The 24,547-nt window shown below is 39.8% G+C and overlaps 1 protein-coding gene across 1 annotated transcript; it reads right to left on the bottom strand.

Moving 5' to 3' along the window:
* Positions 1–957: 957 nt before the first annotated feature.
* Positions 958–23,951, bottom strand: NAT10 (N-acetyltransferase 10). Its single transcript, XM_010711226.4, has 28 exons — positions 23,628–23,951; positions 23,072–23,163; positions 22,247–22,418; positions 21,814–21,936; positions 21,033–21,094; positions 20,073–20,187; positions 18,687–18,794; positions 17,738–17,871; positions 17,287–17,380; positions 16,822–16,920; positions 16,199–16,335; positions 15,579–15,703; positions 15,007–15,157; positions 14,436–14,532; positions 13,585–13,701; positions 12,550–12,651; positions 12,371–12,445; positions 11,854–11,970; positions 11,537–11,670; positions 9,580–9,628; positions 8,862–8,955; positions 8,666–8,776; positions 7,444–7,616; positions 6,787–6,906; positions 5,733–5,831; positions 5,256–5,329; positions 2,601–2,684; positions 958–1,705 (listed from the first exon to the last, which is right to left on the bottom strand). Exons 1-28 carry the CDS (start codon positions 23,733–23,735, stop codon positions 1,612–1,614), a joined length of 3,060 nt encoding a protein of 1,019 aa, XP_010709528.2. The 5' UTR covers positions 23,736–23,951; the 3' UTR covers positions 958–1,611.
* Positions 23,952–24,547: the final 596 nt, after the last annotated feature.

The following is a 24,547-nucleotide window of genomic DNA, read 5'->3' as shown; positions in this document are numbered from 1 at the left end:
CTCACAGCCTGTCAAACCACTGCTGCTCCTCTCAAAGCAGAGCATAGGAAGTAGGCATGCCAACATTATCCCACTACTAACAACAACAGTAAAAACAAACAGAATTCACACTCACCTTTTCTTCCTGAAGACTTTCCAAAGATGAAGAGGCTCACACTTCCTATCTGCTCCTTTCCTAACTTCTTCAGAGTCCTTTCAAGGCAGGCAACCACCACTAATTGCTGCCAGGTGCTGCAGCCACTTGGGCACAGCTGGCTGATAATCAGGCTCCTCATTAAGCCTTTAAGAGCTGCAGCTGCAGATCTCAGGACTCAGCTGTCCCCCAGTGTGGGTGATGTGCTGTTGATTCTCATAAAGTAGGCTATTAACCAAAGGTATACACGGGCTGTGTTGTACAAGGCCTATTTTTAATTTACATCTTTTATAAAATGTCATCCTAGAAAACAAATACTTAACTAGAAAGAACTTTTTTCTTTAAGGATTTACTGGAAAGAGATGCTCTGAGATCTACAAACAAATAGAATACAGCTACATGTTGCCTGTCGGTAAGTCTTTCTTTTCTAAATCCTTATACTAGCACTATCAAGAAAATGCACCAGGGTAGTAAGGTTCAGAACAGGGAGAGTTCTGTATCAGAAGTCAGCCCTGGTTCTGAAGCCTCTGGAATCTGCAGTTACAAGAATTCTAGACTGGTGCTCCTTTATTGCCAAGCTGGTAGCATATCTGGAGCTTACCTGCCCCCTGAAAAGATCAGGTGTTGGTTGGATAGTGCTGACTTCCTAGCAACCCTCACAAAAAACTCTCCAAAAAAGCTAAGTGGCATCACTTGGTGAGCAGACAGCAAGACAGATGATAGTCAAAGACACTTTTCCAGCAACTATTAATCATTCTATCCTGTTTAAGAACTAGGAAATGTAGATTATTAAGCAATGGGAATGCTGAGACCTTCTAAGCAAGTGTGAATGTAAAAGAGCCTTTTATTACAGCTGTTTGAGGAGCACAGTACATAGAAACTAAACACTGTGTTCCAAAACAGAAGCGTTCTGAAACTTTTTGAGCAGGGATCACCTCACTGACAATATGGTTAGGGCTCAGAGTAGCCAGCCCCAAATGAAAAGTGTGTGTTCCCCACACTGGCATCTCCCCACAGCTATAAAGGAACGGTTTTACTACTGATCCAGTATCTGAATATATCCAGCTATACAGCAATGCTACAACACAGTCATGTACTAAAGGATAATGCATTTCTATGCTTTGTTATGTAAACTTTTTTTAATAGACATCAACCATTAAGAAGCAGGAAAGTTTAGAGATTGATCTGTCAGTTTGAATGGAAACTGTAGCTGCTAAGGCACCCTCGTAATATCCCAGTGTTTTGCAGAGTGCCTCACGCAAGCTTTGTGGTTACACTTCATAAAACATCTCCATAGACTGTCTCCTGGCAGTGTCACTGCACTTCCCTTAATACAAACACTTTTAAAATGCCTCTTAGGCTTTTCCTTCTCTTCAGCGCTCACCCTCCTGCTCCTCAAGAAAAAGTCTTTTGGTTTGAAAGGAGAACGGTACAGACCCATCACTCATTATTTCAAGTTCACTGATTTAATTTTAGAGTCATTTCTTCCGCTTCTGCTTTATATCTTTAGTCTTCTTAAACTTCTTCTGCTGCTTGTGTCCTCTTACCGTTTCTAGTTTTCTTTTCTTCTCACTGGGAAACAGGAACAAAATATCTGTTAAAAAGTACGCTGGATGCCCACCTAGATGCAAAATTCTTTTGAGAAGTGGGGGGAGTCTACACAGAAATGTTTGCCTCAAGACTTCTGGGCCAACCCAAAGGAAGTAGTTGGAAGGAAATAATTCCAATTTCATGGGTCACTTAGAGTCTGTTACAGAAAGCATGAACGGGAGCACAACATAAAATCTCTAGACACTACAAAAATCTTTAGCCTGACTTGAATCCCATAAGAGATCTTTATTTTTAGCTACATTTTGTCATTGCTTTTCAAGGCTGTAAGTTATGTTTCCTAAAGGCTATTCACATAGGGCATCTGGAAGTTAGAGTAACTAAAAAAAAAAATAGTATCACTGACAGTTGCAGATGTAAGCACACAATTTTACTCCTGCACTACATTCTGACTAGATCAAATATGACAGAGCCCGTCTTTATAAGTACTGACAAGACTCCCTTACTCCTGTAAGGCTTCTAGACATTCAGAGCTTCCAGCATTCATGAAAAGAATATGAATACACAAAAAGTAAAATAGAAATTCAAGAAAGACTACATAATTACTTAAGTTGTCAGTCACCATGGAAAGGAGAAACAATCAAGGGGAATAGGCAAGTCTCAACTATAAATCCCCAAGTGAAGAAAGCCTCCAAGGTAAAAGAAGATGGACTAAAAGGAAGAAACTGCAGAAAGGCAGACTCAACACCTTGCAGGCTTAAGCTTAAATTTGAAAGAATCCTCCACCCATTTTCTCCAATGGGAATATCAGAGGCTCCCGCAGCAACAGGACAAGGATGTGGAATGAGTGCTGTTTATTGCACTAAAGCCAGCAGGAAAGACAAGAGAGACCTCTCCACAGTACTGCAACTTTCCTAACCTTTTCACACTGACGATGGAGGCGTTCTGTCCTGCTTTGCTCAGCACCTCATTCCATTCTTCATCATCACCCCGGATAATATATCTAAGTGAAAAAGGTAAAAGAAAATCCAAGTAAAATTTTCAGGTCTAAGCAGAATAGGACAAAAAGGCAATTCTACTGTCACACACATACTCTTCAAACAAAGCCAGGGCATCGCACCCAACCAAATCAGTATTTGGAAATATATACGAAACAGACTGGCAAAGGGATACAATAGCTTGTCACAACTAGATCAGCAGACAAACTAGTCCACAGGTTAATAGCAACCAATACTAGTGCTTGTCCAAAGCTTGCCAGTGGCAGATGAAGATCTTTCTCTCAGAAGCCAGTACTGTAAACATCACAAAACTGTTCTGTGGAAGTCTCTCACCACAAAAGCAGAATTCTGAACAGTGTATCATTTATAAAAGCAAAACAAACAAACCAAACAACCAAAAAACAGAGCTATGGTGCTAATGCTTTCCACAGCAATGGTATATACTTCTTTGTTCAGTAGATTTCTTAAAATATAGGCCTTCAAACACTACAGCTTTAACACTGACAACCACAGTAAAAAATATATTCACTATACAGATTTTTAAAGGATTGAGGCCTTCGTTTTTGGTTGTTTTTTTTTTATATTATTATTTTCTTCCCCCCCAAACCAAGAAGGATGATTGGTACTAAAGGAAGAGGCTGCAAAAAGCAAAGTCACATAACACAAAGTCAGTGAAATTACCAGCTGCTCTTAGACTATCAGTAAGTTTGAATGGTACTCTTTCCTGCATGAATCCGGGAAAAACTGAAGACCTGCAGGTTTCTTCTACGAACAGACATTCAGACAACAACTGCTAATCAGATAGAAATACCCCTTGTTACGGTGTTCAAATACCCTGGAAATAACGTATGAATTTAAACAGACAAAAAAAAAATTCAGCAGTTACTCTCCATCTCAAGTTCTCAGAGATAGGATTAGACTGCGCTTTGTTCATACAAGGCTGGACAACACTACACAGAGCCAAACCAAACAGCTCTGACTTTTCTGTTTGCTTTCTATAGCCTGTATTCAGAAGTGCTCAAAATAGATTTTTGTACATCTTTCATCAGACAAACAAACAGAAATCTTTTTCTGGATGAAGAAAAAGGGAATATGATCCAAAATAACAAACAGGCATGTCATACTATCAGATATAAAAAATGAAATTAAAAATTCTATTAAAAAGTACCAATTATTTTGTTTTTTCTATTATGATTGACTTACAAATCATTTGAAATCACACTCATTTTTGTCTTACCCTCAAACAAGAAAACCAAAAATTCAAAAAAAAAAAATATTTCCTCTATCTAACCTTGATTAATCTAGAGCCAAAATAGATTTTTTTTTCTTTTGTAATAGCAGTAGAGAGCAATGAATTTATGAGACAAAAAGAAGAGAGAGAAGGGAGACAACCCAAGTGGCAGGTGTAATTCCTGTTGGTTCAGACAGAGTGACATCTGCTGACGTTTCAAGGAAGTTCAGCAAGCAATTCAGTATTGTAAAAACTGTACAGCTTTACAACAGCTACAAGTATCCATGCACACTGCAGTGAGCGAAGGAAGCTCTTGTTGGTTGTTCTTTTCTGTTAACTCTGGGGTGTTTTTGTGTTTTTTTTTTTTTTTGCTATTTTTTAAAATACTAGAATACTAAAATTAGCTACTATTTTTACTTGAGTTGAAGACAGCTGCACACAGAAGAGTGGCCATCGCACAACATGACCCCACATATCCAGGTTTGAGGAAACTAATGACTATATCTAGAAGTACAGAAAACTATCAAATTATAAGGAGTCCACACTCAGGAAGCTTATTTTATTACTCCCCATTATAGAACTACGTAAGTTATATACATATAATACACATTCTCTACACAGCCAGGGCCAAGAGCCCCATATGGATACATAGTAAGAGTTCTTGCCAGAGTAACATAATTTACCATTTAAAGAGACAAAGGAGAACAGAAGCTCTCAAGCTCATGCCAGAAGGGAACTGAACTGGGAATTGAACCAGCATTTCCACATCTCCTATGAGCAGTAGTATAATGATGAGCCAGCTCCACCTTTAATAATTCAGTTCTACAGTTCCACAGACACACCTCACTGTTGATCAGCTGTTGTATGCAAACTTACCACCTCTTGCTTTTTGTTCAAAATAATGATAGGAAAAAAGGAATCAGCAACTTCACGCTTGGCAAAAAGTAAAATTAATGCCCGTGACACATTTTTCAAGAAAACAATGAATGTACTGAGTTATATAGGTGAATGACACTGAACAAGTAAGCTACTGAATTTACCTTCTACTGCAAATTATGTTTTGAGTGTGAAACAAAGCAACTGTTAAGAGAGCTGATGAAAACAATTACTGGCTATCAGGACAAAATACCCGAAGTTTTCATCAGAATAGAGGCATATGCTTATCCAACCTGGACAATGTTGAAAGATGCTCATTGTTTTTTCTCATTTGTAGACAGTTTGCAATCATATTGCAACTACAGCCTTGTGCACAAGTCTCAGCAAGGTGTGCCAGAGCTGGTAACCAAGCATTCAAATAACCAGCAGGGAAAAACTGGAGTTGAGACTCATACAGATAAATTCTTACTGTGTAAGGTCCATTTCCTTCAGCTTCCCCACTTCTTGCTTGTGTTTTTCTTGGAATTCCTTTGCAGCTTCTTCCTACAACAAGACAGAACACAGATGCAATAAGTGTTAATTGCAAAACTAGGCATGCAACACAAGCAAAACTCCTTTCCCATACAAAGAGAAGAACACCTCATAAAACCTGATACTGTAGTTTTTATCTTTTATGTAATTTCATTTTTATTTAATGGCTGTACATATAGTTGTAATACATAACTCCAAGAACACCTTTGTATGTTCTATGAAAATCTGTATGGCTGATTAGCAAAGCATGACTAAGAATGTAATGTAAAGCTGACTGGTTCTATAACTTCCAAAAAGCAACAGACGTGACATGGAACATTTCTAATCCAAGAAAATTTAGATTACAAGTTTCTATGCTTGAGAGAGCACCATGAAGAGTGTTTATGTATGTACAAGGAAGAAAATTCATCATTACCAAATCATCATTTAAAGATTTAATCGTTGGCTCCATTACAATATCCTTTGTTGCTACCATCTGTTCTTCCACAGCCTTTTCCTGGACGGTGTTGAACAACTGAAAACGAAGCAAGCCCACACATGTGAAAGATTGTTTCTTCTACATTGCTGCTTTAAAATAAATAAGAAATGCTGGTTGTCCCCAAAGCAAAAACTCTTCTAACTATGCAAATATTTCAGGTAGTTGTTTATTTCTGATGCATGCATTCTGTCATACTAAAATAAGAAGCTCAAGGTTGCTTCCTAAAGAAAAAAAAATACAAAATAGCTTTTATTAAGAAGTATAAAAAATAACATCTAACACTGTCACTCGCATAAGCTCAGAAAGCTGACAGTTAACAATACTTTTTATTAACACACCACTATTTGATTAGAATTTATTAATTTTCTTGTACATTACTTTCATTATGGTGAGCAAATCACGTCTCCAATAAGCAATGTGGTAGACTTCAGGAGGTTTGCTACTGTTCCTTGAGAACTAGAGGCCGTAGGTTGAGCAAGCAACAGCAAGCAGGTGGCAATTTTTCTGTCTTGCCACTTAGCAACTCACCATGCTTCTCACTTCATCACAAACACCAGGGAAAAAGAAAACCAGACCCAACATTTCTACAGTGATTTCACTGGAGTTCAAGTCCATCTCTAAACGATATTGGGAAAGTCTCACGTTTGCTTGTTTTTTTGTTGTGCTGCCACTGAAGCTGTGAACCACCAGAAACAAATGGCTCAAGTTCAGCTGGCATCACAGGCTGTACACTCAGCATTTTGTTAAGAGCATTTCAATATTTAAAACCATAACAAGCACTCTCACTTGGGAAAACAAAATACAAATCAATGACATAAATACTGCTTTTTCCACTAGCATTTTCCCTTCTCACAAAATTTACAATCATTTTTTTTGCGGCCATATTAAAAATACACCATTCTAATTCAGCATTCTACTGGCATCACACTCGGTATTGGAATTACTCTTTGGCCTGATACTACAAAGACAAAGCTTGTCATGATGCAATTACCTGGACTACCTTGCGGATGATTCTATTGAAGAGACCCATCAGCTGACTGCTAGGCAGTTCCACCTCCTTTTCCAGTTGCTCTAGAGATTTATGCTGTAGGCCAATCCCTAGAAGAAGGGCCTGAAGAAATGAAACATATTTCAGTTACAGAGGCTTTTAGAGCAAACACTAGCATATCAACAGTATCGTTTAGCTCCCTGCATTTTACCAGTCCTCACTCTACTCAGATAATACGAGGCTTCTCTGACACATGCTGAAGCTTTGCTCAGATGCAGTGGAAAACCTCTAAATTATTCTGTAGTCAGCAGGCATTGTTCCATACTTAATACAGATGACTACATCTTTCCTGAGGCATAGGCTCAAGAAACAAGACTTCGAGGCTTTTGTCAGCCATAGTTCACACAGTATTACAAACAAATGGAATACTTCACTGAACGTACAACAGAATATGATCCTCTACAGATTTTATTCAAAGCAAAAACTAAAAGCAGAATACTACTATAAGCAGGAGAAATCATGAAAAGGATCACAAAAACAGCAATCACCTAAAACAAAGTCTTCTTAAAGATGATGTGAAATGGGAAACCACTCCAAAATTAGGAGACAGCAGGAAAGTGCAAGGAGTAAAACATGGCTTGTTCCCATAGTGAAACATACCGACTGTGCTGCAGAGAGAGCGATATCACCCAGCTGGTTGAGAAAAAACATCCTGGCAATGGTAGGTACCATGTCCATGATGAGATGATAGTCCACCATGTTGCGAGAGTACATCTCTAATCTCTTCAGGTCATATGGGATGAAAGCAGATTCTAATTCAGCACGGCTGATGGCTGAACAATAAAGAGACATCAGTATCAAGACTGTTCTTCATAGCTGTCCAGCATCTCAGTATTCAACAAATTCCTTTTTCACATCATTGATTGAAGTCCAACTGCTATCCCATAGGTTCACTTCCCAATATACTTCAGAAGGCAAGACACTAGGAATAACACTGCTATTCAAACTGGCTTGCTTATTCAAGAGCACTGCAAATCTCAAAACAGATCAGTTAATCAAGTCAAACATGCCAGAGAGACTAAAAGCAGCAAGAGCTGACTGAGAAAAAGTTTGCTCAGTCTTTCCCTGCTTTATATTGGTTTTGCTGATAACAAACTTTGTTTCCTTGTAGCGACAACCAAACCTTTTTCAGCAAGACAGATACTAAAAACCCACAAGAGGCAGATCACCAAGTTCTCTTAAGAGGACTCTCTTAGGGTTACAGAGAAAATAGCAACTTGCTTTTAAAGGAGGACTTTTAAGCCATGAGGCTTAAAATTAGAATGGTCTTATTTGCCTTTTTTATTACATTGTCTACGTGTTTTCCCCAGCAGGTGTTGCACTGAACCCCACAACCATGCAGCTGGACTAAAGCTTCTCTCTTAGAAAGACACCAAATTCTGATTTCCAAATTTCTGATGATAACATGCTCTACCTATTGGCCTTACTCAAGGCTTCCATTTCAACTTCAGCAGGCTTCAGTATTCATTTTTTTGTTTTCATTTTGTTTTCTCATGCCGTTAGCTGCTACAGTCAAGATCCCTCTAGTTTTGGAGCACTTAAATCTTTGATTAAAAAAAAAAAAAAAGAAAGCACAGAAAAAAAAAAGCAGAACAGCACAGAAACACTACCTATTTTCAGTTGACAGAAAATGTTCTGATAGTTTTTACTCAAAAATGCAAGCATTTTTTTAGATGATAGGAACAAAACATAGGAACTGACTCAGAGCAATTCATAGCACTTCACACGAGACTTCATATTATGCATGTATTTGAGTCTGACAAATCTATACAAAGACTTTAAACTGCAATCTAGATAAATATAGTTGAGTGTGGGTACTCACGGGGCTCTGACTGCTGTTTGATATTTTTGTTCTGTAGGATATTCAATGCAAGCGAGGGAGAGAATGTGCTGAACTGGTAGGAAAGTAGAGAAAGAAACCGCCTCCTAAAATCTATACAACAAGATGAAAAAATAAATTACTCCTGTGAACCTCCAGAATAAATATTCCAAAAATTTTTGTTAGTATTAGTTGTTACCTTTCCAGAAGGCAGTAAGCCAAGGTTCCTGTTCAACGTCCTCTTCATTCAGCATCTTCATCATGATGCACGAATGCTCACCAGTCAGATCATTCTAATAATGAAGATGCATTTCCTATCATTAGCATCAACTGTTTGCATTCTATGCTAAACTGAAGGCAAAGGTCCTCTAAATCAACAACTCTTACATCCATTGCTACTGACGACCACCACAAAATGACGAACTTCTACAATTTGGTAAATCCCCATGCTGAGGGATTTTGGCTTCTTGAGCTATTCAACTAATGTTGCAAAGCCAATGTACAGCTCAAGAGCCAGAAAAACTAAAGCAAAATGCAACGATGAGACAAAGAAATTATTTTCTCCAGAAGTATAATAATCACTACAGCTACTTTTGGTAAATACCTAGAAAAATGATGGCAGGCAGTTTGAGGACCATTTGCATATTTTACCTATGACTATAATAATAACCCTGACCAGCTGCACCCTTGCTGTATTTCTTTAAATGTAAATTACTTAGAATTCCACATTCACTACCCTAATACTTGATTCCATTAGTAAACTATTAGGCCAAAAGAACAAAAATGAATATAAAACAAACTCCAAATGTAGTCTCAGAAAACGTTTTTGCCCAAATGAGATCTCACAGAAACCAATGGAAATATGCCCAGTGATTTTAACAGGGCTGGATTTCATTCAGAAACAGTATGCTACTTACTGGTGTCTGCCTTAGATAAACTGGCACAAATCCAGCACGTTTCCAAAACCTAGGGAAAATGACAAGACAAAGCACACTGAGAAATATGGAGCTGTTGATTTTGCAATAATACTTGTGGTTAAATAAAATCTATCCATTATACGAGAACAACTGTTGAAAGGTAGGCACTACCCTACTAAATAATAAAAATTAACACTGACAGAAAATACCAACAGCAATCTAACTGATTGAAATTCTAACCAGAGCAGTTAAAAATGATTATCATTGCATCAGAAAATGAATGAAATTTCAAAGACTAGCAGATAAGAAGAACTCTCGTATTCAGCATGCTTCCAGGACCTCTATTAAAACAGGCAAATCGGTTTTAATCAAAAACACCACAGAATCCTTAGGGATATCCTGGGAAAGTGTGAAGGATTTATAGTTCACTTCAGAGACTTCACTCTTCTTCAATAATCACTTACGGACCAGGGAGAGCCCCAAATAGACTTGAGAAATCCTGCTGATATCCCTTTCCATCCTCCTCTCCTGCATCTTGGCTGGAACTGATACTAATTTCATTTTGCCCAGGAAAAGGAATACTAGTGTAAAAGTCCTGCTGAGATGAAACATATGGTGTCTCCGACAAAAGAAAGAAGTCAGGCCCCAGAACAACTGTCACTGGCAATCCACCTCCACAGGCTAAAGGATGACTACTCATCAGCCATGCAGGATGTTGCAAATTTCAGTAGCAAGCCCTACGTGTACACCCCAGCAACTCTATGCTACTATTCCTCTTTGTTTTTATCTATTCCCACCAAATTTAACAGACAAATAATTCAAATATCAGGAAACACTTTATCCTTCCTCCTGTCCTGAAAAGAATTGTTCAGTAATGATGAGACGTTTGCTTTATAATTTACAGAGATGAAGACTTTTTCAGAACTATTCAGTTTGGATGCTCCATTCCACTAAATAATTCACCCTCACATTTTGCTATGAACTTTGCAGCATTCTTATCATGGAACAAAGCAAGCTACAGTCTCTGTATCTGAAATGCTGAATCACACACAGCTGTCTAACATCACTCTGACTGGGTCAGTCACAAACCCGCCTCCTTGGGTCTTCTTCTGTTGGACTCAATCTCATCTTTTGTGAGATGGTCCTCTGTAAAAGGGGACAGGCCAGCACAGAACCAACGTTTCAGGTGGTAAATTACTTCTTTGCTGTTAGGTTAGTAACAGGAAGACTTTTACATAGTTTTGAAACTGTCTCCCAAACTGCGGATTCACAACTTTCCATACAGAGTCTCAGAAATGTAAATATGTTACAGAATTGCACAATATTTTTTAAAGTTACAATTTATTATAAAAGTTTAAGTTCTTATATAAAACTATACTATGGAGGACAAACTTTAGAAAAATTACTGAATTATTTATTGCTGCAGTAACTCCATTCCTCCTTGGTGAGAAAAATGAGAAGCAGCAGCAATTTCTGTTGAAATGTATTTACATTAGGAAATGTAAATAAACAAGTAACTTTGAAGTTAGCAGCAGCTCTTGTTTCTAGAGGTCTCAAGAAAGAGTATTTAACTCATCCCTTCTTATTACAGATGTTCTTACTGCTCTAGCTTAGAAAAAACGAGCAGTTAAAGCTAATTAACTGTTCAGAAGGGTCAGAAAGCTGATCGAGAAGAGAATGGGTTTTCCTTCACAATGAGTTTGAGGGAAAACTACTCTGAAAGACGTGCTAAGTGACTAGATTCAGCTACACTGCACAAGAAAAGGTCTTGCAGGAGTACAAGGCTTGGAGCTGCCCAGATATTGAAATCAATGGAAGCATGGAGAAAAGAACAGAATGCCTGGGAGGTAAAATATTTGCAGCTATATTTATACTATTCACAAATTATAGATATTCTATTATTTATGCAGCTATGCTTTTACACTGGGTGTAACTAGTAAGCAGAACAAGATCTTACTTAAGTAATCTTGGTGTTAGGCCATACGATACCCCAAGGTAGTCTAGACTCTCAGCTGGTCTCTCACTCAGTTTGAGAAGTAAAGGTGGCAAGTCTTTCCGAGGTGTCACAACTTCTTCTAACAAACTAACAGTCTGGAAGAGAAAGTGGAAACGAGTTAACAGCATTGCTCAGGGCAATCTGCAAATTAAATCCTTTATTCTGTACAAAGAATAAATAGAAATATTCTGTATTAGATAAATCAATATTGAGATTTACAGTGAGAAGTAGATAACTTAGCACAATGGGAAATACGATAAATGTACTGAGTTCCATACCTCACTGCTTACAGTTGCAATCTCTTTTGGCTTTTGGATTGGTTTTTCTTCCAAACATGGGAATTTGCCTTCATAGTACATCTGCAGTAAATTCAGAGCTCTGCTGCCATAGCCCATCTGTGAAGTAGGAAAAATACACCGTAAGCAAAAAGACAGATCTATTTTCTAAAGCAGGACGACATTTCCCCCTTACAAATCCATTAACAATCGTAAGTTTAAAAATTATTCAGCCATTGCAAAAACGTATTTTGATTGCTACATGGGAATTCCATGGGGAAGAATACCACAGAACCTGCTGGATGACCAAAATCACAAGAGCCCAGGACAGCACAGTAATTGCCACTGCATATCTCTGGCATTCTGAAAACATCAAACACCAGTGTGAAAAACATGTAGTACTCTCACAATAAGCGTCATTGGATCTACACTGCATACTGGGTCAGGCAAAGCTCTGGTCTGCCTGGCTGGTAGTACCTCTGCTGACTGTTGATAATAACTGGGTTTCAAAATACTTTACCCCCTGATAATCTGGATGAACTGCAATGCGAACAACACGCCCACCAGACAGGGCCCCGAAGTCTGGATCTTGGAACTGCATAAGAGACAAAAGTCAACTTGAGTTACTCAGGATACTTTGGAAACAAGCAGTAGCGCTGCAAGATATCACTGGGTGAATACACAGCCAAAATTATTTACCTGCTCTGAAATGGTCCAGGGAATAAGATCACCAGAAGCTTTCTTTCCCCTAGAAAGGCTGTTCATGATAGATTGGCGAGAGATCTCTCCCTCCATGCACACCTGCCAGGAAAGGTAAAAGGTCATGAATGAAGAAAAAGTTTTTCTCCCACAGTCATTCCACCAGAACATATCAAAATCTACCCTCAGCTGCTGAGTTCTCAATGCAGAATTGACATGTCACCTGATGACTTGCCTGCAACATGGTGACCTAACATATTTGCCAATGAACAGGCTCTGTCCCTAAAAGCACTGTCTCAAGAAGCACACTAGTGAGCAGGCATGACAGTATGGCACCAAAGAAGCCAAAAAGAGATTAAAGCATAGGATGTGCTCTATGTATTTTCTGTAGTCTGCCAGCAGCAAACATTAAATCTTGTCTCCCAATATTTCTCTTGAAGTATCATGTACTTCTCATGTAAATGGGCCTTCTTTTTCTTTTAAGATACAGCCAATTTAACTAGTTACATTGAACACTAATAATTAATAATCTGTGTTCTCAAGGAAGGAAGAAAGCATACTGTCAGATACTCAGCAGTCAAGGACAAAATATGTCTACAACTCTGAGCATTTGTATCTGAGGAATTTGTATTTTTGTGGTTCTATTGCAAGTAAAAGGAATGCCAGACACACAAAATAAGCATAATAAACCAGTGAATCAGCACTCTTTGGTAGGAATTTGAAACAGCAGGATAATAATTTATTGAACCAGCAGCTGAGCTTCTCAGAAGGCTTCTCAGCACAAAAATATTTTAAAGTCTGGAATGAAAGGATCAGCATCACAATGTACTTATGCAGCAATTAGTGTTAACAAAAGAAAGCAAAAAAAAAAAACCAAAAAACAAACCCAAACAGCCTTAATACACTGTTGTGGTACTCAAAAACACAACCTGAAGCTACCATCTACTCCTGGATAGTACACTGCTGCTTCACAGTGTATTATCCCTGCTTCATTTACTGAACAGTTCACTTCATAGACACAAGATGCCCTCTCACCTGAACAACAGCAAGTACTTCTGGTAACGAATTCTGTGTAGGTGGAACAGGAGGCAACAGACAAAAAAGATGGTGGGCAGGTGCATCAGATAGCATCTGGAGATCATTGGGAGAGTTCTAGAAGGTAAATATGGATGAGAAAGCTCAAATATTATTCCATGAGAAGAACTCTAAACAGTCCTCCACTGTCTGAATTTAGGGCTATTAAGAAAATTGGAACTAGAACAATATTGATGGATGAATCACCTAACAGGGCAGCTTGTGGTTATTATGCTACCAAACGGCATCTCTTTTGCTAAAGTGAAAACTCATGTTCTCATATACTAAGCTGAGCTTCCTATTTTTATATATCTACATATCTCTTAGTCTACCAAACCTGAAATAAATTTTTTTCATGGGTCAGATTTTTAGTACTCAGTACTTCAACACTTCCTAACTTCACCAACCACATTACTAATCAGTCACCCATGGCCTTGTAACTCAAGAGATGAATTATTACTTTTGTCAATAGTACAGTGATACTGCTCTTTTGCTTAATTTGATGCTACTAAAATACTGTAAAGAGAATTGCAGAAGAGGGTTCATCACCGATACTAATAAGCTTGTAGGCTCACCTAGAATTTAGCCTCCTGAATTTCTCAAGACAAAAATATTTCAGATATCTGTAAATCCAATGTATTCAGCTAAGGCTAAAGATTCTCAGGAGAATACAGGTATGTATACAACAAAAAACAACTGAAGCTGATCAGAAATTCTTAATAACACCAATTCAATTAAACTTTCTGAAACAAGCAGTACTCCCTCCACAAAATTCCTAGCTGAAATTTTGACAGAAGTGGCATGACCTTTACCTTGTAGTGTGAAGCCACATAAAGGGCCATCAGTCTCTGCAGAAAAACTTCTGATGCTCTGTGGTAACAAAAGAGTGTGTCTCTATTTACGTAATATCTGAACATAGAGTTAAGGAATTAAACTCTCTGGAAAATAGGGAAAAAAATTCTCCTTGTTGGTTTAAGAGTTATATTTTCCATTCAGCCTCAGGTTATGTGCTGGCTTAAGCAATTAGGAGTCTACAGCTCTATCTACAAGAGTGAATTAATGACTGGGCATTGTTCATAACTTTCATGCCCTCAATCTGTAAAGCTTAACACTACGCAACTCTAATAGGATTTCCTCCTGCTCAGCCCTTCTTTAGTCTCTGCAATAAAAATGAAGTTTAGTAATGTCCTGGTAACACAGGCATCATATCAGGCAGTGATAAGAGCTCAACTCCAGAAGAATGGTCTTAGTTTACTTCTGCCAAAAGATCGTGCTCTGAGGCTATCACGTCAGCTTGAGAATTCACAACACATCAGCTTGAGAAAGCCTGCATCACCTGAAAGCAATATATTTTACCAGAGAACATCACTTGAGTAAGGATACAGGTCACAAGTTTCAGGCAGCGGGCAGCCAGAGATAATTCTGGTGATGCTGAGACAGTCCAAACACAGCAGATCATTCAGCCATTTTTCAACTGGATCACCAGGTGCGTACCTGATTGACTCATGGAGGGAGACCTCATGCAATGTACGAGCTGCAAAGAAATTTCAGAGAAGAACCTCCAGTACTGGAAGTTACAGCCAGCAAAGAGTTCAATAGGATCAGCGCCCTCTGAAGGGCTCCCAGGAGATTAGAAACACACCCAAATCTGAACAGTAGAGAAAGCACTTGAAAAGTAACTGCTCCAACTGGAGCCTTCACAGCCTGCTTCTTCGTGTAACATCAGGAGGAAGGTACAGTGATCACTACTTGCATAGCTTTGATCCCCTAAATGCCTTGACATATGAAAATAGTGAGGAAAAAAAAAAGATATGAGAAGAGCTCCCTCATTTCCCCATACCTCTACTATCCTACAGCTGCACAGTACATGGACACATGGGACACCCACAGGGCTTGTTGAGCAGCAACACCAGACATCAGGGATACACAGTGTAGTCCAGAAATCAATGGAGTACCTGAGGCAACTCTGGCTGTAGCTGTAGATTTGTTCTCTGCTGTCATGGTGACTTGGGCTTGTGCACTCTGCTGCCGGAGCTGCTGAATAAGCTTCAAAGACAGTGATCGACCAGTACCCTCATACCTGCAAAACAGAAGACAAAAGTCTGTAGCAAATGACCAAATGGCAATCCTGAGGCATGAGGAAGCTCCAACACAGAACTATGTGCCATTCTGAGGCCTTTAATGGCTTCAGCCATCTGTGAGAATTGCTGTGTTCTGTTGTTGTTGCACATATAGGACAGAGCAGCCTACCCTGTCACTTTTTTAGTCTTCATCATACCAGATAGAAGTTTTCACTCCTCTCCTAACAGATTGCAGAATCTCATTAATATGCTCTTAGCAGAACAGAAGAGGTGTAAGACAAATACTCAATGAATTTGCAGTGGAACCAAAAGGAAAGCAGCAAGTGTTTGTACTGACTCTTTGTCACTCTGAAGAGCAGTTCCATATGATCAAAAATCAGCAAGACCCAATTATGATAGTGCACAGTATAAAAAGAAACACAGTAGACAAGAAATAGTCCATTAGCAGTCACAAAACTGCTTTCCCAAGTAGACTGGTGATGCTCAAGTCTTACCCATTGATTGTTGAAGCCATGAAAACAAGATAAGGGCCTAGCAGTTTTTTCACCAGGGGGAGAGGAATGGCAGCAGCTTCATCAATCACCACAAGTTCAGCCTGACCCAGTTTCACAGAATCAGCAGGATGTATGTACTGCAAGGAATGAAGGGACACCATCAACAACAGCTCTGGGACATAGGGAAATATCAGAGATGGCAAAGCTTGAGATCTGACAATCTGTTATCCCTATTCCTCATGAATGAAGAGAACCCATAGGAAAGGGTTCATGTTATCCTAACAAGGGCAGCGTCACACATACTGTTTTAAATATTTCCACATACATTTATCTGCATAGATCACAAAAATAAAGAAAATCTAATAACTAGAAACATATGCTCTTCCTTCACTATTTGTTTCACCTTTTTTCACTTTTGTTTCCAAGGAATGCAGAAGCAACTACCGAGGAGCCTCTGTAATTTACAAGTTATCCACAGAACGATCTAAAATATTTTGTGCAAGTCACACACCAGATTGAGGGTCTGCCTCAAAGCAAAATTATCCAAAATAGTTACATGTTACATAAAACAAGTAGTCATGAATTAAAAATAGAAAGGTCAGCGTGCAAAGGCGGCCAGCTACCTGAATGGTCTGTCTGTGCTCCTTGAACACGTTCACTCTGACAACTGCTTTGTTAAATTCTGGGTTTAAAGACTGAATAATCTCATAGTCCAGGTGTTCCTAAAAGAAAACATTGTAAAATGGCATGAACAGTCCAAGAGCTTATAAAAATACAGTTTGTCACCACCATCAAAACGCATTTGCTACATGTGCCCTGATATTACAGATTATTGTTGAGAAATCTTGGACTGAGAATATTTACCTGTTAAAAACTATTTTCATGCAGAAAGAAACCAAATTTCCTAACTTATAAATACAGAAGTAAATGTAATCATACTATGATTTGCTTTCACAGAGCATTATTAAACAGGCTGGTGGGGCAAAAGCTGAGAGCTAATACACACGGCAAACGTTGGAGATGAGATGCGAAGTCATTCCTAAACAGGAACTCTGTGAAAGCGTTGTAAAACAGTCTGCCCTCCTTACCTGATACTGCAGTGCATCAAAACCTTTAAATATGAACTCAAAGAGAGTGTGAAGGTTATCAGGACTTGGAGATGTGACAAAAATGTTGGAGTAACTGCAGAGAAAAATAAAACAAGAACTCCTTTTCTACCAAATTTACACACAAAGGATTTATTTTAATACGAGGGGTTGATTTTACTTAATAACCAGATACCTTTCCCACTTAATAACAGCAGATTCCTTTATATACTTATCTAACTTTTACTGTTTGATCGATTTTTAAAGACTGAGGATTTCTGATTACTATAAAACAGAAAAACCTGAATATCAGTTTAGACAGTAACTAAAATATATAAGAACAGCAAAAGAGAAGGATGTAGGACTGGAAATTGTAAATATATTAAAATCTTAAATTTTTTTTTTTTAATTCATGGATGCAAATAAAACTTGGGACATGGAGGACATTCCTCACCCAAAAGCTACTGCTCCAGCAATAGCCAGTCCCAAAGCAGCAGATTTTCCGCGTCCCCTGGCTGCTGTTAATGCCACAGTGCTCCGCAGGGTCTTCTCAGAAATGGCTTCAATAAATTTCAGAACTGCTTTTGCCTGATGATCAGAAAAACACAAGAAACAAAAATTCACTTTGACTAAATTGTTTTTGGCATTACTTATGGATTTGCCACATGGATTTTCCTTAGTACTTAGGAAGGAGGAGAAGAAAAACAAGATGAGACAGCTGAATGCTAAACCCCAGACAAATAATAGGAAAGAAGCTTCTTGATCCATCCAGTTCTTGAATATGGTCAGTCTAAAACACCCAGCTCAATTACTACTCCCATGCCAATGACCACAGAATACATTCAGAAAGACAGGAAGAGGTACACTGCTAGGGGAGGAGGAAGATGAACATATCTGGACAGTGAAAAGGCCAACTATGAAAATTCTTTATAGCAGTGCGTAAATCTCAGAAACTCTACATTGAACAGCAACTTCTCAGTGTGAAACAGGAAAGCCATTATGAAGGGGTCTTCCTTTGCACTAGTCAGTGATTCTCAAATGTGACTAAAAAATGTGTCAGGGAAGCAGTTATGAGAGTACACTAAAACACAAGGCAGACCGTTAACATTTATTTCCTGCTTATTTCAAACCCCTGAGTTACAAGTTCATCAACTTTTTAAATGCTAACTTCTCCAGATCAGCTTCCTGTCTCCATTCTAGCCCTTCTACTTATTCCCAACCTCATAAAGAAAGTCACTTTGAGCTATTCTGTCCAAACAATTTTTCAAGAAATCTTTCTCTCTAAGACAACTCCCATCAATGTTCATGCTCTCAGATTTGATTACTTGAAAGATGACACAAATACCTGCTCCTACAGTGACTTGTCAAGCACATGGGATCTTGCATTTAAATACTACACCAACCTGATCCAAGGTTTTACAGCCATCCACTAGAACTCCTACAGGTTGTGTATCCTGCAGGCTCTCCTTCAGCTCTTTCAGCTCCAAGTCTTGTGGCCGAAGACTATCTTCCTATAAACACAGAATTTTCCATAACAGGATTAGTCGGACACCTCAGCACAATTATACTTTTGTGATGTCCTGGGATATCTTTCATCAGGTAAAGATATCCAAAAGAAAGCTTTACCACAAGCTGGATATACCATCTAGAGACAGGAAAGTTTAAATGTATATACAGATATTTAACACTTCAATCTTAATGCATTTTCAAGAGAATGGTTATACAGCAAGTATCTTGGCTTTCCCAATCTCGGAAGAAAAAAGCAAAGTATTTTTCAGTACATGGTAACTGGATAATGGCAATTCTAGAAAGAAGAGACCATGGACAATTTTTCCAGAGGAATTTAATCCATTTTTCAGTCTTCAGGATAAGCCAAAATGTTATTATGATCCTCGTTATACCTGTCATATAGGATGTACATACTGTAATTTAGGAGGAAAAGCAGCAGCAATTGGTCACTTTTCTAACCAATGGAAATATTTTCAAAGCCAATCAACGAGCTTGGACACAAAAGAAATCCATTTCAAGTAGAAACAGATTCTGAATTTCCTAATCGGCACTGAAAATTCCAAAGACATCTGTCTATCCATCCAAGAGATGAGCACTTCTGTTGCTGTCAATGTTTTTATAATGTTAAGACAACTTGGTTGTTTTTTTAGCATCAGTGCTCTGTTTACGTTTTTACCATCTTCAGTAGAATTAATGATAGTATTTCCTCGACCACTCAAACCAGTTCAAAAGCTTAAAGATTTCTGTTTAAATTTATTTCCATTTTATTCATCTGCAACTGGAAGTGATAAAGGAACATATACAGTGCAAACTGCACGTCTGGTTTGTACTCAGTGAATGTTTTCTGAGATTTGGCATGCATAATTCACTCAGAGATGAAACAAGTACCACAGCTTTGAGCTATCAGGTACTCTCAGCCTTTTAATATGCTTCTTTCCAAAGAGTTTTCCCACCTTCCAGCCTTTGAGAAGTCTTTTTATTTGTCTCATCCTAACTGTTCATCAGCTTAAAATCTCTCTATGCGCTTCTGAAACAGTAACCACAGCAATTAAGCTTCAACTCACCAGATGAAATGAAAATAAAAGAAGAGGAACGAAAGGACAGCTTCCCAATGCTTCACTCACACGAGGTATATTTTCTGCAGAACATTTTCCATCCTCTCTACAACGCCATTATCTGATATCAATCAGTATGAAAGGAAAGCTTCCTCTTTTTCAGATCTTTAACACTTTGCAACTCAGTCTAGTTTCTCCCAGTGAAAAGTGTCTGTCATTACTGACCTGTGACTGTGGTGGAACGGGTGTGATGTTTGCAACGTGACTGGAGATGGGCAAGATATTCAGCTGATCATCAATCACGATGCAATTCTTGCATGAGGCCAGAGACAGAATGAACCTGAGCAGTCAAGCAAAGGCAACTCAGTAAAAGCACTAGCAACACTATTGCATCTTGATGATTAATTAAAACTCTGTACTAAGTACTCACAGCAACAGCAGCTTAAAGCTAAGTTCACATAATTGGTCATGTGCCTTTTATCAGGAAAGATGCAGAGCAGGCATCCACTTACAGGGGCACACACCTCCAAAGAAAACCGCTAATGTATGATGATCCACCAAGAGAGCTAGAAAGTAACTTCCAGCATTTAAGCAGGAGGTAGCTGCATAGAAGTGTAAGACAACAACTGGGGCAAATGCTGACCAGCAAAGACTGCAGTGCCTGGTTTATTCATCTTTCTAATTTCTGACGCCACATAAATATCACCTGCGTGCAAAAGAACAAATGTTGCCAGTGGCTAGAGCAAGGGCTCAGTCACTCAATAAGAACTTCATCTATAGAACAAAAGGAGAGGAATCACCTTTAAAACAAAGTTCTAAAGCCACAGAGAAGACTCTACAGTGAGCAGTTCCATGTTTTATAGTAGATATAGTAAGCAGTAAGTACCTAAATTTCCTTTCATCTGTGTACATGTTTCTACGCAGCATTTCAAGAACAGAACTCAGAAGATTTTACAAATCTGGGCACATTTGCACATCCTTTGTAATATAATACTAAAATTTTGTATACAATTCCTCCAGCAAGATATAACGTTCATTTCCAGGATAGTACATACAGACTTCACAGAAGCACCAAAGCAGCTTTATTTATTCTCATGCAAACTTACAGGATACTTTCCTAATATGAATATATGATGTTGCTCTAGACACCCTTCTTAAACACGCTTTGAATGCCTAATAACATACCTTTCATTAAACCGTCCTACCACATCCTGGTGTGCCTCTGTTCTATATCGAGAGTGGACATCCTGAAACAGAAAGTCAGTCTGGAAAAGGAGCAGCGCCAACTTAAGTGACACTTACAAGATTATTACGCATGGGACAATCCAATTTATCTCCCACCTTGTGGACTACGTCCACTCTCCCATCAACACTGCATCCCAGACTGGATTCTGACTTTGTTTGCTGAGACAGTCAAATATTCCAAATACTGCTTTAAAAACATACTTCTCCCACCAAGACTTTTCAGTACGGTCTCACATATTTTTGTCTCATTTAAAGGTTGCTTCTACTACATACAGAACACTTAAAGCAGCACAGGGATGCTAAGTAAAAATAATTTAATGCTTTAATTCACCTACTGGCGTTATAAACTGTCCCTGCTATAAGGTTAGGTATACTCTGTGTGAAAAAATTATTCTTAGAAATACATAGGAATGAAGATGCTAATCTCATTAGCACTGGGTCAGAAAACACTTTTTCACTTCGCTTTGTCATGTGTGCAAACAGCATAAATAATTTCCAAAACTACTCTGTGAAATGAACACAGTTGAGCTTGTTGGCAGAACAAGGGTTGGTGTAACTGCCTAAACAAAAGGCTCATTCCATGATAAATTAAAGAAGGAGCAGCAAAAATAATGGAAAGAAGACTACAATCCATAACAAAAGCAAGCAAGAAAAAAAAAATTCACTTAACATCACCAAATGTAGCTGCCCATGTAAAACAGACACATTACATTGAACATACCATAGTCATTGTATAGAGCTGCTTCAGTGAGTTCATTGTTCTCAAGAGAATTACAACAATTCCACCCCCTTCCACTGTTTCTACAGTTCTAGCTAGCAGGTTTGGAGTCAAGGCTTCAAAATCCTAGGAAACAAAATTTTAAAAAAAGCCTTCAAAGTTGCCTAGAATTCACAAGTGCAATAGCTACTACTAAAAAGAAGAGGAAAACTATAAACACTGTTTATCAGAGTTTAATTCAAGCTTAACATTTGCATTAACCAACTTCCCATTAAAATTCTACCCAGGAAGGCTATGTCACCCCCCACAAAACTCATAAAAGTAAGGCCATCATAACTTAAGTAACAGGAGCAACAAATAGAACTACTGCAGCTTTTAAACTCAAAGCAATCAATAATAGTGCTACATCCCTTAAGTAAAAAGTTTAATTCTTTACCTGAAGCACACACATGCCAAAAGTGTTGCCAAGAATCTTATGAGTTTCATTGTAATAGCAGTAGCGAATGTTTGTGGCTGCTATAAACAATTCGAAAGGATCATCATCTTTAATGTTCAAGGTTCCACTTTTAATCTTCTTCTGCAGTTGTCTCATTCTCTTCTTCCGGTGGCTGGAGAATAAAACTTCATCTAAGTTTTTTTGGGAAAGGGTTTGAGAAGAATGCACTCATTCCTAATTTCAAGGCTAAATGGAATTCAGAGCTCAGCCCCCAAGGAAAAGTCTTGCATTACACGTACTGTATCCAGGGTATGTTCCCAAATGCCTTTGGCCCAAAGTGGTGGAAACCACACAGAACCAGCTGTTTTTGGAAGAAATCATCTGGTTGGAATCATGCCGTTTCAAGTAACCCTTCCTGGCTTTGTGCCCAGACTGCAAGCATGCACACAAATCTAAGAACTAAGATTTTAAACCTTTTCTCAAATGAAAGCAACTGTAATGCCTAATCTGTACCCAGCTGTATATACTGAGGCACTGAAGTTTTAACCATTAGAGATTAGAAAGGAGAGAGAGAAATAGGCCCAGGACAACAGAGTTAGTGTTGGAGCTACAGAAGGAAAGCAGAATTACGTAGCACTGATGCCAACCATACTACTGAAGCCGAATTTTGGCTCTGAGAAATTGAGCATCCTGTATCTCCTGCAAAAATAAGACTTGTTTCTCCTGACAACCAAATCAGCCCATGCTGAGCAGAGCAGCCGCAGAGCTCCTTCACAGAGAGCACTCAGCCATCTACTGCAACAAGAGATGCAAAGGGCACCTTACCTGCTAAAGCCCAGCTCCTTTTTGTAACACCACAGGACAGAGGGCCTGGCCTTGACAGTTGCCTTGGACAACATGTGGTGAAGTATAACCACCTGCCAAGACACAGAAACATCAATGCACAACCGCACTCATGAGCTAACAACAAGGAGCGATGCACTTTTCAGCAGGGTCTGCTGAGACGAGACGGGGACAAACGGTTTCAAATAAAAAGACTGGATGGAAGAAAGAGGATTTTTACAGTAAGGGCAGTGAAGCACTGGCACGGGTTGCCCAGAGGTGGATGCCCATCCCTGAGCCATCCACGGCCAGGACGGACGGGCTGCGAGCACCTGACCTAGCGCGGGTGTCCCTGCTCCCTGCAGGGGAGGTGGACCAGATGGCATTTAAGGTCCCTTCCAACTCAAACGATTCTACGAACGTTCTGTGCTGACCTATCCTTGAATTTATAGCTGCGGTATCTACCGGCCAACGCTGGGCAAAACGGAAGGGTGGTTAAAGGCGCCGTGAAGCTGAATGCCAGCACTTCTGCCCGGCACCGCAGCCGCGAGGCGCTCACCTGGTCCTTGCCGCGGTCGCCGACCACCACGAAGAGGCCCCTCTGCCGCTCCGCCACCCCATTCTCAATCAGCACCCGGATTCGATTGTCCACCTTGCGGCGCTGCATGGCGCCGGCTGAGCGCTCGGTCCTTCCCGCCTCGCGCCGGCTCCCGGCCGCTACCGACGGCTCCTCGACCGACGGCGGAGCCGCGCGCCGCACCGCGCACCCCACGTGGAAACCGCGCGGCGCACGGCGCGCGCGCCGCCGCTCAAGTAGGACCCCGGCGCGAGGCTGTCCCGGCCAGCGCCTGCGCGCCGCGGCTCCCTCAGCGCGGGGCGGTACCGGGCTCGGCGGAAGGGGAGGCCGCGGGGCGTGCCGCGTGTCCGAGCGGCGGCGCTTCACGGAGCGCGCTTGCGGCGCCACGGGTGCCCGAGCGATGGCGTAGCCGGTTGTAAAAACGGGCTGAAGCAAACTTGAAAAACTTTTAATTCCTTTTTCCCGAAATAAGCATCGCTTGCAACGTCTGACTGCTGGAGCGAGCGCCCCGCCATGGCGGCCCTGCGGCCGGACAAACGGGCGGCGGGACGGAGCGCGTGCGCAGCAAAATAACGAGGCTGTGTGGTACCTTTTTGTCCGATACGTCAGTTACCTTGCTTCCCGGTACCAGTAACGCTCAAGCTGTTGGGTAAAACCACCGTTGCAACGTCAGCCTTTCAGCCTGCACAGACACGGCTATTCCTGGCTTTTCATGCCGCCAAAAAATGTTCTGAAGCGTTTAAAAAGCACGTAACAGCATAAGGGAGCGGGCTTAGGAGCACTGGGTAATGTTGGGATATTTTAAGTTTCAAAACAGCAACACCGGCAATCAAACCATTGAATTCAAACTCTCTAAGGCTGTGGAACAAACCTTGAGGAGAAGCCAGGTACTCAAACAAAAT

This window comes from Meleagris gallopavo, chromosome 5 (genome assembly GCF_905368555.1).
Source record: "Meleagris gallopavo chromosome 5, MGAL_WU_HG_1.1, whole genome shotgun sequence".
Classification (NCBI taxonomy): domain Eukaryota; kingdom Metazoa; phylum Chordata; class Aves; order Galliformes; family Phasianidae; genus Meleagris; species Meleagris gallopavo.
Note: the sequence above shows the minus strand (reverse complement) of the source record. Positions and strands in the feature narration are given on the sequence as shown.

Bases quoted from the DNA above. Each gene is read 5' to 3' on its own strand.
- NAT10 (XM_010711226.4), bottom strand. From the start codon at position 23,735: ATGCAGCGCCGCAAGGTGGACAATCGAATCCGGGTGCTGATTGAGAAT. The intron at 16,336-16,821 runs GTAGCTGGCCGC...CATTCCTTGCAG, and splicing joins AGCACAGACAGACCATTCAG to TACATACATCCTGCTGATTC. The intron at 12,652-13,584 runs GTGAGAGGGCAT...CTTTCCTGGCAG, and splicing joins AAGTACTTGCTGTTGTTCAG to GTGTGCATGGAGGGAGAGAT.